Raw genomic sequence first — 15,791 nt, 5'->3', positions numbered from 1 at the left:
TGGACTTTCTTTTGCTTCTTGCTTATGCTGTTGTGTTTTCTTATATACTGTGGTTTTTTATTATCATCATTATTATTTACATTGTGAATTTGTATTTTCTTGGAATACATTTATTTGCAAAAATTGAAGCCTGAATTTGAAGTGGATATTCAGAAAGGATCTACATTTGTTTCTGGCAGGGACCTGGAAATATTACTAGTCCAGGACCAATCTTAGCTAAATTCTTGGCTTGAGAATTTTTGGACCATGTACGTAATATGAATTCAGGTGACAACCTATATGAGAGGATTTTAAAACTAGATGTGTTTTTGTTTTTGTTTTTGTTTTCTTTGCCAGGGTAGTTCAAAGTGCAACCAGGCAGTTTTCCTTAACAATCTTAGAAATGTGGTGAAGTTGGTGGGAGGAGCATATTGGTATAGCTGTTTGAAGTTTTAGTCAAGGCAAAAGCCAGCTATTTTATCCAGCAGTTTACTTGTTTTCAGAGGGTGAATCGCTAAGGGTACTAGTCTGTCATACTGTAGAGAAAGTAATGTACAGTTTATCAGTATATAGTTGAAAATAAAAAACTATGACCCTCTTCTTCCTCACTAAAGACATTACTGAAGAAAGTATTTTGAAGATAAATGCATTGGAATGCTTGAATATGACAAAGTAAATGTTCTTTGTTAATATTAAGTAGTGCTGGGACTTCCCTGGTGGTCCAGTGGTTAAGACTCCACACTTCCACTGCAGCGGGTGCGGTTCGTTCCCTGGTCAGGGAACTAAGATCCCACATGCTGCACGGGTGTGGCCAAAGCAAAAAAAAAAAGATTAAGTACTGCTGAGTTGAAACATCTATATGATGAAAGATTTTGAGTTAGTAAGTGTAGAAGAGATTGTTAAAAATGAGTGTTTAAAATGTGGGCAATAACATTTTATTCTATTCTTATTTAATTCATGTAGAACAGACCTAATTTTCTTTGGCTTAAATTGGTAAGTGGATTTCTTGTATTTGGATAGTTAAGCATCTAATTTAGTGGAACTTTCCTATGGCAGATAAATGCACAAATCCACATTCTTGTATTTTAGTGTGAAAATTACGTATCTGCTTCAGAGACCCAAAAATGAAAAGTAATTCTGGTCATAATTACCAATCTGTTTATGTGTGCCTTTGTATTTTAAGAAGTCTGGTACCTTATTACCACTTGTAGTATATGTGAAGTCTGGTAAACACTTGTAATATATGGTCTGAATTCCAAGCAACCCAAGGATAGAATATAGTTTGTTTCATAAATGGAGACTTTAGTGATATTCTAGTTATTTAAACTTACATAGCTAATAGGAATATACTGATTGATGAAAGTCAAATAAAAATGATGGTAAAAGGTATAATTTTTTAAATTCAAAGGGCATGCCATCTATAATATACTTGTCCCACTGCAAATAATTTATGTTTTTATATATAACATTTTTTTTTTTTTTTTTTTTTTTTTTTTTTTTTTTTTTGCGGTATGCGGGCCTCTCACTGTTGTGGCCTCTCCCGTTGCGGAGCACAGGCTCCGGACGCACAGGCCTGGCGGCCATAGCTCACGGGCTTAGTTGCTCCGCGGCATGTGGGATCTTCCCGGACCGGGGCACGAACCCGTGTCTCCTGCATCGGCAGGCGGATTCTCAACCACTGCGCCACCAGGGAAGCCCTATATATAACATTTTACCTAGGTATTTCAATTTAGGTGAATGAACTGTAGGTAACCCATAATTTGGACTAATATTAATTATAATTGGTTAATGTACAGACTATGACATATTAAGCATTATACTAAATATCTATTTTATTACACAAACATTAAACACTATATGAAACATATTCAACATTAAAAACCAATATAACATTATACAATAATAAATTTTTGGAAAGAAACATTTTGATGAATTTAGTTAGATATCTTTAAAAATCTTCATAATTTAAGTGAGGAAAAATTGGTGTCTTACATCTCAACAAAATTGACATATGCAGAGCTGAGAAGAACAAATCTGTGGAGACCTCAGGTTTCTTCTTAGATTATTGAAGGAAACTTTGATGGCAATGTTAATAATAGAAATAGTAGTACTATATTATTATTAGCATGCACCTATAGCACCCCCAGGGATTGTTTTAAGTGCTTTACAAGAGGTAGCTACAGTTATTGTTCCTGTTTTATAAATAAAGAAACCGAGGCACAGAGATATTAAGTGACTTGCCCAGGGTCACATATCAAGAAAATGGTGGAACTGAGATTGAAACCCAGTGTGGCTGTAGACCATGGGTGAGTAAAGGGCCAGATAGCAAGTATTTTTAGGCTTAACTCATAAGGTCTCTGTTGCTACTACTCAGTTCTATTATTTAGCGTGAAAGCAACCATAGTCAATATGTAAATATATGGGTGTCGTTCTGTTTGAATAATAATGTACTTATTGACAGTAATCTTTAAATTTCATGTAATTTTTACCTGTTAGGAAATATTATTCTCTTGGGGTTTTTGTTTGTTTGTTTTTGTCTTTGTTTTTTAACAATTTAAATATGGCTAACTATTCTTATGTATTATACAACAACAGGCCTTCCTGCTCTAGACTGCTATATATATTTTGGGGTCCTACCTTGTTCTATTGTGGACTCATTTACCTTGCACCTTGTAGAGTTTGCCTCCTTGAGGGCTAGACAATTTGAGCTGTAAACATTTAGTTAATCCTTTACATTAGGCTATAGGAAGTTCAACAGGTCTGACACAAGAAGTTTCTACTTCTACATATACTCTAGGTTTTTCCCTTAGTGATTTCACTACTGTGTAAATACTTGTTGACTTTCCTGAATCTTACCCTCAGGCAGAGTTAGCTAGACCATATTGTTTTATCATTATTTACTCTACTTATTTTGCATGTAGTTATTCTCATTTTAATGTCATTATAATGGACTTGGGCCTTGTTATTGAGGTAGCTGATAGAGAGGCATATACAGATCTCTTGTAATGTTGGCTCCCCTTTTATATTCACATAATACAGACATAATTCTGCATATTTAGATTATCTACAAGGTCATTATAATCTGCACGTTCATTTCTAAATTTACTGCCATAGCATATTTTATTTCTACTGAAAACCTTTGTATCTCTTCCTCCTTTAATAGAATTAAGTGGTCTACCAGTCAGTACTATCTACTCAATGTAATGATGTAATTTCTACCCCATTCTACCTAGTACAAAGTTAACACCTCCTTGTTTCAACATGTTATAATAGTGATATATGCAAAGTACAGTATTATGATAGTACAGAAGAATCACCTATATATTAGTCTGGAGAGAAGGAAGGGAGTTTTTAGGCTAAGTTCCTAGGTGGAATCGTATAAATAGGTCTTGAGGAAGCAACAGATCCAAACACCTTTAAGCACACAGGAGTTTTAGGCTATGTAGGAAAGTTTGCTGCAATTTGAGCATGGAATTTGGTAATAGCTATGTGTGTAAAAGTAGTTTTGGATCAGACATAAAGGTTCTTATGTCAAAATAAGGAATCTAAATTTCCTCCTCTTCATCAGTGATCTCAAATACCTAAATAAAATAGGATGAGAAATAAGTAATAAATAAGTCAAGTAGGCAGTGTGCTGGGGAAACGGGAGATGGATGGAGACTGGCAAATTGGAAAAGAGGACCATGCCCTGACTAAAGGCAGTAGCTGCTCAGCTTATTTTGCTATGGAGAGATGCAAGCCCTGTGTTACAGGGGTTCCTCTTTATTAAGAGCTCAGAGAAATCTACATTTAATCTGAAATACCACAGTTTTTAAATATTGGAAACTAAAATATTTTTTAAAAATATTTGATCTATATAAAACAAATGTGTCAGCTGAAGGTCTTTGCTTTAGATGGTAAAATCTACACAGCAAGTGCTAAGTCTGTAAGTAGATCATTCTGTGTTTTAGGAAGATAACAATGGCAGCCATGTTGAACATGGATTTTACGTAAATGTGGAACAGCAAGACAAGAGATAGGATCTATTAGAGGTTTAAAGATGAGATAGATGTGAATTAATGCTTTATTAATAGGGATAGAGAAGATTCCAGAAGTACATTGATGGTGCTATTTTATATTTATTTATTGATGGTAAAATAAAGACATAATGGTTGATAATGAAAAATAATTCTCCTTTTCATCCCTGACCCCTAGTTTCTGTTTCCCCTATGTAAAGGCAACTGCTTTTACCAGTTTGTTGCATATCCCTCTAGTAGTCTGGCAATATGCATTGGTGTACATGTGCCTTCTACTCTCTCCCTTCCTTTACACCAGTGATAATGTAATGAATAGATTTCTCCATCTTTATTTAACAATATATGCTGGAATTTTTCTCTTACCTATTCATATAGATGTAAATATATTCTCACTAATATTCTCATTAATAGTTGTATTATATTTCACTTCATGGGTATCTTATAATTAATTTAACCAGTCCCCTGTGGTAGACATTTAGTATGTTTCCATTGTTTTACTGCTACAAACCATCTGTGGATGCATATCCATATATATGTGTGTCTTTGAACTTATGTGTGTATTATTTGGAGGATTAAGTTCTTATAAATGGAAATGGTAAGTCTAACGGTATGTGTGCATTTAAAATTTTGTTGACTATTACTATGTTGCCTTTAAAAGTAGTAACACTTATCATCCCTCCAACTAGATAGCAGAGCCTATTTCTGTACTTCAGAACCATCATGGGATATATCAACATTTTTATTTTGTAAATATGATAGGAGAGATGACATTTCATCTTTATAATTTCACTTATTTAATTATAGTAGAGAATCTTTTCATATTTGAAAAAAAATCCACTTGCGTTTCTTTTCTGTAGTCTTCTCTCCCAGTTTTCTACTAGGTTGTTAACTGTTTTTAAAAAAAACAAAAATTACTTGTGTAAGCTTTTTAATTAAGGAAATCAGCAAAGATTCTCAGTGTATCATTTTGCTTTTGACTGCTTTTATGTGGTTTTGTTCTGTTGACATTTTAAAATTTTAAGTAGTCAAATTTATAAATATATTAATTTATGGAGTATGGTTACTATACTGTATTTAGAAGGGTCTTTGTAATTATTGTGTAATACCTAGGTCTTTTATATGATTTTAAAATTATCAGTTATATTCTGCATTTGCATTTGTATTTAAAAAGTTGTCTTTATTAGTGATTTGCTTTGATTAAAGGCAAAAAGTAAAAAGACAAGGAATAACACATGTTGGTAAGGATGCAGAGAAAAGGGAAACTTTATACACTGTTAGTGGGAATGTAAATTGGTGCAGACAGTCTGGATGTTCCTCAAAAAATTAAAATTGGAACTATCATATGATCCAGCAATTCCACTTCAGTATTTATCCAAAGAAAATGAAAACATGAACTCAAAAAGACATATGCACCCCATGTTTATTGCAGCATTATTTACAAGAGCTGAGATGTGGAAACAACGTAAGTGTGCCCATCAGTGGATTAGTGGATAAAGAAGATGTGGTATATATATATACAATCAAACATTATTTAGCCATTAAAAAATGCAGTATTGCCATTTGTGACAGTGTGGATGAACTTTAAGGGCATTATGCTAAGTGAAATAAGTCAGATAAAGACAAATACTGTATGAGCTCACCTATATGTTGAATTTTAAGACAACCCCCCCCCAAGAAACCCCCCAAATACCAAGCTCATAGATACAGAGAGCAGAATAGTGGTTGCCAGAGTTGGGAGGCGGGGAGTAGGCAGAACGCACAAAGCGAGACGAAAGGTACAGACTTCTAGTTATAAAATAAATAAATCATGGGTATGTAGTAATAATACACAGCATGGTGACTTTAGTTACTAATACTATGTTGCGTATTTGAAAGTTGCTAAGAGAATAAATCTTAAAAGTTCTCATCACAAGAAAAAAATTGCAACTATGTATGGTGATGGATGTTAACTAGACTTACTGTGATCATTTCACAATATATACAAACGTTGAATCCTTATGTTGTACACCTGACACTAATATATTGTTGTATGTCAATTATGCCTCAAAAAAAGGTGCCAGAAGTGTTTAAAAAATACAACTTCAGGTATTCCTAGTTGAGTCTTCTAGATTAATAAAATTTAAAATTTTCAGGGATTCGTCATTTGTGATACTTTAGGATTACTAAATAATATTAAATAATTTTTAATAGTTTTCCATGCTTATGGTTAGGAAATAAGTTATATTTCTTCCTGTGTGAACTCATGAATTGTTAAAAGCACATAAAGTACTTAGTAACAGTATTTTCCAAATAATTTATTTAAAAAGGAGGAACCACAGAGTTTGGACAACTTATCATAAATGGGATAATCAAGGTAAGCCTAGGGTTTGAGGACCATATGTCATTTATTAGGTATAAAATTGGTGATATTGCTATAATACAGATGTTGGCTGAGACTTTCATTGTGCCTCTTATATTTGTGGGTCAATTTTACCACCCCTTGTATCTCTTTGAAAAAAAATCAGATTTTGAGTTTTCTCTGGGGTCCATTGTACTGGGGTGAAGCTGGACTATGTGCCCATTTTGAATCATTGTTATATGTATAGCCACATTTTTGCCACCTGGTATACCATTGCATTTTTTACCCCACTGTGAACACTGGTAGACATAAGTAATATAATTGTTCATTCTATAGGTACAGAATTTCAGTGTATTTCTTTTTATTATAATTTTACTGAAAACATAACATGAATCCTAAATGATCAATATAATTTTTCAAAACCAACTATTTTAAAACTAAATATCTGATATTATATAACTGTTATCTCTTGAGACTTTTAAATTGGGGCAAAAATTCAGAGAAGCAATGAAAGTTATCATTCACTTATTCTTTCTAGGAGTTTCTTTGAGTTGCTGCTGTTCTTTGGAAGAGATGAGTTTTATGAAGAGCCCTTAAAGGATATTCTTGGATCATTCCAGGTAAAACAGTTTACTACTTACATTTTGTCTACATTTAAAACAGGCCTTTATTCTCCCCCTAAAAATAGTATATTGACTATTTATTGATTATAAGCTTTTATATTTACTAAGGTGGCAATGCTTAAGATTCTGTTATGTTGGCAAAAAAGAAAGTTCTTAAAATTAATCTTTAACTGTACTTCTAAGCAATTCATACAGAGGATTCTAATTCCACATTTGCTAGACTAGAGCCTGATGCCACCACCCTTATAAATTCCCAAGCGCATCTTGGACATATACTTGCTTTTTATTGCTAAAGGCTTTTGTTCCAAAGCCCCATGTAGAACTCAGCCCTGGAAAAGGACTCTTTTTGCCTAGACTAGAAGCAAGCTGTTTGTCCCATGCCACTTTTTCCTTTGGTTGTCTCCTGATTTTCTCATCTGTTTTCTTAATAGCCTTCCCAAGATAGGAGGCAGATTTTTTTTTCTTTTTTTTTGCACATGCTCTATGAGTGAAGAGTAAATCCAGAAGGGAATGACAAAAGATCTAAGACCTCACCTGTAGATACAAAAACATTTGATGTTTTTACCATTTTGTGGGAAGAAATACGTAGGTACCGTGGCTCACTAATGGGTCCTTGGCAGTCTCTCATTGCCCTTTTTTGGGGTGGAATAAAGAAAAGTGTACTTTGAGCTCCCCCTAGGGGTATAGTTGTTCAGACAATGTATTGCAATCTACGTTGAGGAAGGAAGTCATCAGAGTAACAGAAAAGTCATGCAGTGCTTTCTCTCACCTAGAATTTTTATTTCATGTTTATTTAAATAACTTTTAGACTGAATTAAAACATTTTTATGAGTGATCACTCTGGTACATACATAAAATAGGAAAACTATAAGCAAACTTAATTGGCTAAGGTATATCTAAAACTTCTTCACATTCAGAAGCTTACTCTAGAATTACTTTTCCTTTCCAGTCATCAGTGTCTATTTTTCTACACCATTTTGTCTTCAGTGGCATCAAAAGTGTTGGTGATGCAGCATTTCCTAAAATAATTAATAAAAGAACTAAAAGTTACTGGTACTGGGCTTTTAAAAGCTTAAGCTGGCTTTATAATAAGTTCTATTTAATCAACTTTTGACTCCTGCTTCAGGGGTATTGTTAAATTAGATTAATTACCCTAAACCCTTCCTATACCATCTGATATCCAAGAGTTAAGAGAGTGCTCTGCTAGTCTCCTGGATTTTATTCTGCGTCACCAATATACCCTTTTGCAAGTTTTCATGTTGTCTCTGAATGTCCGTGCATGCAAAATGACAACTACATCATGACCATTACCAGGCTGACATGGATTCAAAGATAGCATTGAATGAAGAACATAATCTGATTTCAGAGTTATAAAAATATGAAAAAATGTATCTTAGAATCAGTGAAATTAGGTCCATTATATTGAACTTTCTATTTTATCCATCCTTACATTCAACAAGTGGTAAAAATACCTGTTCTCATGGAGTTTGCATTCTAATTAGAGTCTATATTCAAGTATTTAAAACTTCTTAATTTTCCATTCCATTTTTCCTTTGACACTGTGTTCTTGGCAATCTATTCTTGAACTTCTACTTCGGCAAATATTTATTTAGTCCCCATTGTGTGCTAGGCACTAAGCTCTGGAAAAAACCAAAATAAGCAAAAACAAAAAAGCCCCTGCTATTGTGCAGTTTAATTCTAGTGTAGAGACAGAAAAACAAGAAGTCAAACCTTTGTAAAGTAAGAGTATTTTAGAAAGTGACAAATGACTTCAGTGGCAACTACTGAAGTGTTTTTAGAGTAGATGAGAGACGACAATACTTGACTTCTGTTTTAAATGTGTGAAATCATAGCATTTGTGAAGGGATATATCCTTTTCTTTTTTTCTTGTGAACAGGGTTTCCATTCAGTTATCAAAATAATTAATCCCTCAAGGGAGAGTTCATGGTTTTGTATTGTTTTCTATCTCCTACTCAAATTCTAAAGCCCACCCCTTCTGTTTGTTTGTTTTTAATCTCTGCATTTCCACTGCTTTTGTTGCTGTTGCTTCTTCCTACTATTTTCTTGGGCCTCTAACTCCTGCCTCCTTGGAGAGATTTCACCTTCTGTTCCCATCTTAGCTTTATCTGGAGAGTAGTCTTCCATTTTCTAACAGAACTGCTGCTCGTGGTGCTTTGCTGCTGGTGCTTCCCAGACATGTGCCCTACGGGACCCAGGAAAGGCCAACACGTAGTCCATCATGTATACTCTTCTAAAACCTCACATTTGCTCAGTTCTGTGAATTCTCCAGGCTTTTGACTGACCTTTGATAACCCAGTGACAATCCCAATGTTACCTTTTGAATTTTTTAATACTTTCTACTAATGCAAGCCCTAGTTCCCAAGTCGTACATTTCTATCCATCTTTCATACAGCTTAAGATCATGCTGTTTCTCCTCTACAAGAAGTAGGACAAACACAGCGCTGCTCATACTTTAATGTACATAAAGATCACCTGGGGATCTTGTTAAAGTCCACGTTATGACTCAGTAGTTCTGGGGTGAGGCCTGAGAGTCTGCATCTCTAACCCGCTCTGAGATGACGCTGATGGTGCCGGTCCCTGATCACTCTTTGGGTTAGCAAGGGACTAACATTCTTTGCTGGGTTTGAGTTAATCGCTCATCTGTTCCCCCACCTCTTCCCCTCCCATTTTCCAACTGTGAGTATCCCAGCTTGCCACTCTGTCATCTTGGGCAAATTACATAATTTCTGTATCAGTTTTATCATTTGTAAAATGGGGATAATGATCGTACTTGATGTATATAGGTTCATCGGTTTGGCATGGTTCTTAGCAAAATGATCGGGCTTAAGGCGTAAGACAGGCCTGTAACCTGTCTGGTGAAATGTGTGAACTCTGAAGTCATACTGTTCGGATTTCTGTTTTTCACAGTGAGATCAAAACCTACCTCTTAAGCTTATTCTGTTTTTCCATGAATTTCAGATTTCCTAAACCTTGAGTTGTTCAAGTAGAAATTATTAATTTTTCTTATCCACTGACTATATTTTTTCCTCTGCTTTATTCCAAGAGGAAACTTTATTCTTAGAGCCAGATGTTCCATATACAGATAGTCCCCAACTTAATGATGGTTCAACGTAGATTTTTCAACTCTACAATGGTGTGAAAGCATACCATTCAGTAGAAACTGTACTTTAAATTTTGATCTTTTCCCAGGCTAGTGATATGCCATATGATACTGCCTCATATGCTGGGCAGCTGCAGCTCCCCGTAGCTCCCAGTTAGCCATGCCATCACAAGAGTAAACAACCAATACACTTACAGCCATTCTGTACCCAGACAACCATTCTGTTTCATTTTCAGTATCATCAATAAATTACATGAGATGTTCAACATTTTATTATAAAATAGGCTTTGTGGTAGATGACGTTGCCCAACTGTAATGTAAGTGTTCTGAGCATTTTTAAGGTAGGTGTGGCTAAGCTATGATGTTTGGGAGGTTAGGTGTATTAAATGCATTTTTGACTTATATTTTCAACTTATGGTAGTTTATTGGGACTTAACCCCATTGTAAGTTGAGCAAGATCTATGCTAGCTTCTAAGACCTTGCTTACTTGGCACTTGGCTTCCAGTAATTTTTCTTTACCTCAACACAAGAAGTTGACACATTTCTTATTATTATTTTTAATCTGTTCATTGGTGAGCTTTCCATAGGCTCATGATTGAATTCATACACTCCAACATCCATTAATTAAATTAAATATTTTAGATTCCTAATGAAATGACAAAAATAATATAAAATTTGGAAAAAATTCCTTGTAAATGCTGTTAACTAGGATGAGGACTTATTAACAGTCGATTAACTGAATGTGATTAAATAGGGAAATGAGAGAGAGAGAGATAAAAGAGAGACCTTCCAGTGCTATCCAGTAATACGCCACTCCCCCTTCCAGCTTGTAACAATAGGGGCTGGAGGAAATAGCAGGTGGTGGGGCACTTGGTATGTGACCAATCTCATTCTTGTTGGTGCTTCTTGAAAATGCACTAGGTGTGCAGCAGAACCAACAGAACAGGAATCGTGTTATACCTACATTAAAAATGGGATGTATGGCTCTGCATGAGAGCATTCCTTCCATTGAGAGAATGACTGTATGACCCAAACTAAATGCAGCCTGCCCCAATACCCAGAGGTCAGAAAGTTTTGTAAAGTTTTGTCTCCCACTGTAGCTTCCTCATAATTTACTGTCTCATGGGCCATTCATCTAACAAATCAAACTTATAAACTTTTACCTTCTCTGTTTGGGCTTGAAGGATTTGACAGAGACCTGTTTACCCATTAGTAAAAGAGCTCTCTGTTCTAAATACTCTAGGTAAAGATGAATAAAGAGACTAACACCAATTATCATCAGTTACATTGTAAGATAAGACAGTTTTTTAAAAAAGAATCAGTTATGTTCTTGCTGTGGTTGAGTCTGTGGTATCTTCCATGAAACTGGAAGTGAAATTGTAAAGAAGGGACAACCTCAGGAATGTATGGAAGTAAAATGTTGTATGGAGATGAAACTACTAAACTAAAAGTGTAGTGAAGGCGATCAACAGCAGATTAGCTCCAGGAAAATCCAAATCAGTGAAGGAAATAATTTTTTTAAAATTAATTTTCAATTCATAATTACATACAGCTGTATCTTATTTCAGTTTTCAGGATAAAGAAAAATTCCTACAGATGCAGGACTCCTGTAGAACAAACAGGATTCTCACAAAGGAAAGAATAAAATCAGGTCTGCAGTGAACTTCTTCATTGTAGCAAATGCCAGAATAAATAAATAATGTCTGGAATTTTTAAAGGGGAAAAATATTATTTAATAATACAGCTGCCAGGCCCTATAGTCTATGAGAGAGGGCAATAGAAATAAATAGTCCAAATACTTGGAAAACAAACCAGCTACATCTTTTATCAGGAAAACAAATAAAAGAAGTATGCCAGTTGATTTAGAAGTGATCAAAACAAAGAATTTACACCGAGTTGTTACAGAAAAAAAATAGGACCGACCTGAAGAAACAAGTAAAAATTAGCACACTATTGTTAATATCATTATTATGAAAATCCTATTAATATCAGAAATGATTCTGAAAAAAAGAAAATACAAGTTTTAAATAAAAGCACACACACAATAATCAGGAACTAAAATCTCAGATTATGTTATTGATTGGATGGAGGTAAGGAAGATAGGGAGGAATCAAGTATATTCTTGGGCATCTAAGCTGAAGTAACCATGTAGAGTAGTGCTATTCACTAAGTGAGCAGTGATCATAGGGGGAAGAGGAGGATATAGAAAGAAGATTAGTTCCATTCTAGACACAAGAGTTTTAAATATCTTTGGAACATCCAAGTACTGATGATGTGCAATAATGTTTAGTTTCATGGGTCTATACATGTATCTTCCTAATTTGTTTCTTTTTAATCCAAAAACATGTATAATTTTTATTAATCAAGAGAAAAATCGATGTTATAAAGATTTTTGTTCACTTGTTTAATTTAGGGGAAAAAAAACAGAGAGACCCTGGAGTAGTCAACAAAATGCCAACCAGTAATTAAAAGCGTTACTGCTAGAGCTCTACAGATGTTTTAATGAGCCTACCTTGATCTCAGAGAAAACTCTGTCCCCATCCTTTGGGGTCAGTGTATAAACCACAAAGATCTTTTTTGTTCAGACTAGAAGTTGGCCTTCCTTAAGCTTTTTTTCCTGGGACTTCACCCTATTTTTAAATCCGCTTGACCTTCCTTGGGGAAATAGAGGAAGGAGGTGGGAGGAGGTAGGGGACATAAACTTCCAAACAGGAGGAGGCCCAAGGCTATCTTACCGCAATAGCATCTTAAAAGGAGCAAAAAATAATCAGCAGTAAAAGAACCAGCCACAATAGATCGTTATGCTCACCCTGTTTCACTGGGGCAAGTGTTGATTTCCCCTGAGAAGTTAGAGTATATATTCATCGTGGTCATAAGACCAGCACATCTCCCAGATTTTATTATTTTTAGCTAATAGGAATAAGTTTAGAACTATTAACATTCCACTAAAACCTTCTCAAAACTGGGATCATGTCCCCTCCTCCCTAGGCTACTTGGAAGAAATTTCCCAAATACTTAATTTGGCAAATTCCTCATCTTGGTATTCAAAACCACCTTTGTATTGCTGGTTAAAAGATTTTTAAATATAACTGTATCAGCTTAAGAACAAGACATAAGTGAGAAGCAGTTTCAAAATTGTGTTCCCATAGCTCTCCTGTTTCTGCAGGAGAAACTCCATCTTGATTGCATATGATTTGCCCCTCCTAAGTTTTTCCACTGTTACAAAGCACTAATCTATATTCTGTCTGTGGTTTGATAGTCTCTCCAACTACATAATTAGATTTGGTGGGCAAAGACTAACTTTCATCCCTTTGTTTCCAACACTTGGTAGTCTAAGTCCCCTAAGGGGGACTGGTATGTCTGCCAGTACAAAGGAAGGATAAATAAGTCCATAGACATTTCTGATGTCTAGCCATTTCTTTCTTTTAAAAAAATTCTACTTAGAGATGTATTATCCTTGCTGAACTCTTAAAAATAAGAAACAATGAGTGTATTGTCTGAAGCTGTTTACTTCATGGTCCATTGGTTACCACTGTGTACAGTAAGATGGGGGAGACATCAATAAATGTATTCATGGGATGAAACCATCAAATGTTTACTTGTAGATTATACTTTGACAATGTATAGGAAAAAAGAGAAACTGAAGTATGTTTAATTGTGAGAAAAGTATAAGGGAAAAGATTTCACTATCTATGAAAGAAACATGTTTGACAAGTGTGACACATATTTAGCACTGGTAGTAAGAGGGATTGAGGTTAAATTTAAAGTTTCAGATTCTGAAATCATTTTGTAAAGATTGTATTCCTTAGATAAATCTTGTGTTGAAATAGGTAAAAGCTTTGATATTTTTCCTCTGGCATTTATCTTGAAATTATTACTCATGGTTAATAATTCTTATATATCATCACCTCAGAAATGTTTTCACTTTCTCTGTTTTTTAAATAATCTGTTTGAGTAGGAAACACTTTACTTTGGTTCAACTGTTGAAGTTCTGCAGTCACTTTGAAGAGATAAAAGACCCAGAATTATTTCAAGCATAAAATATATAATAAATAAACTTGAGATAGTTAAGCTCAAGGGACCAAGAGCAAGCCTCCAAAAGATAGGGCTGTCAACATCAGTTAAGTTGCATATCTCAGGAAAGGCCAGTATACCTGGGCATATGGAAGAGCAGTCATCTCAAAAGAGATGAACATTGATAGTTATTCACACCATAGTACCCAACATAAATGAAGATCTTAATATCCTGAGTATCTTGCAATCTGTGTGTTGTCAGGAGCAGACATATAAGTGCCTTTAAAGTCAGTGATAGGACTTAAATTTGAAATAGTTCTAAAAGCATATCAGGATCATTGAGGCACTTATTATTCACTGAAAGCTGATTCTGTAGAGTGTCTTTAATACATAATAATTAGAATTATCAACATATTAGTGCTTGAAGTAGTTTATATTTTCCCAGATAAAATATTAGCTCATAGAAAATTTAGCTGTAAAGAACTGTAGAGGATATTAAGTCCAATCTAATTTTTTAATAAATGATGAAACCAAAGACCAGAGAGATTCATTAATTCATTCATTCAGCAGTGTTTACTGACGCTTAAGTAACTTGTTCAATTTATAGCATAGCCCGTAGTGACCTGTTCTCTTGACTGACTCCAGTACTGTTTCTGATGAGTCGTATTTTACATTTAGCTCTCTATGTAGGAATCTATGCTCAAATAAATCTTGCATATACTTTAATTCTGCTTCAGGGTCTATCTTAGAGGCTAGAACTGTAACAATAGCACTTCTCTGTTGGCCATAATATTTCATTACTTATTTAAAAATATTGATAGTTGGGAAGGATTGTGCTTTCATTAGCATGGCAACCACCAATTAATTTTGATATCTGATTATACTCTCAGTTGATAGTTTTACTGTATTTATGATTGGCTTCCACTTCAGAAAAAAACTGATTGCTAATTTAAGTAACATTTACATTGTTACCTAAAATTTTTTAAATGTACAAAAATGCAATCAGGTTTATTAAACAGGAGACAATTACTCATATTTAAATATTTGTTGTTTTCAAAAGCTCCAAAAGAGGTATCTTAAATAGTTCACTAAGTACGTGATTCTAGTTATTTTAAAAAATCCAAATATGTGTAATTTATATGCATTAATGGATTTTTATAATTTTAAGACTGAAAGTCACTTTAGAAATTATTTAATCCAATAATCCCTTATTTTATAGATCAGAAAATTCAGCTCCAGTGGAGTTGAGGTTTATAGAAGCAGAAAAAGGGCCTAAATCCTGTTCTCAACCCAGTATCCTTTCCAGTATTCCCTAATCTATTATATGAAATGATGTAACCATGTGTTTGCAATAATGTATATGTCAAAAGAATAGGTTTAAAGAAATGTTTTTATTTATATTACCATCTTAAATACTTCATGGTCTTAACATTTTAAAGCCTTTTCAAGACCACCTTATCCAGGAGAGGGAGGAAGAAGAAACTTTAGTTTGGTTACCTGAGTGATAGCAGATGAAGGCATCAACTACAGTGCAAATTATAGAAATGGCAAGGAAGAAGCAGATCAGGAGGTGTTGAAGAAAACTGCCATGACATTAGGATCAATAGAAGCAGATGAGTTTTATATTTGATTCCAAACACAAACATAAAAACAATACCTAAAACCAGGAATCCCCAGACTTCTGATATAATACCCATCCA

At 34.4% G+C, this 15,791-nt stretch overlaps 1 protein-coding gene across 3 annotated transcripts in view; it reads left to right on the top strand.

The window, feature by feature from the left end:
• Nucleotides 1–15,791, top strand: part of ZNF654 (zinc finger protein 654) — a 95,276-nt gene that overhangs the window by 53,281 nt on the left and 26,204 nt on the right. For all 3 annotated transcript variants that reach the window (XM_059063781.2, XM_067034879.1, XM_059063780.2), the window contains exon 3: nt 6,872–6,953. In XM_059063781.2, coding sequence (XP_058919764.1) covers nt 6,872–6,953 — 82 coding nt within the window. The remainder of the gene's footprint in view (nt 1–6,871; nt 6,954–15,791) is intronic.

Source organism: Kogia breviceps, chromosome 5, assembly GCF_026419965.1.
Source record: "Kogia breviceps isolate mKogBre1 chromosome 5, mKogBre1 haplotype 1, whole genome shotgun sequence".
NCBI lineage: Eukaryota > Metazoa > Chordata > Mammalia > Artiodactyla > Physeteridae > Kogia > Kogia breviceps.
This window is presented reverse-complemented; position numbering and strand designations above follow the sequence as displayed.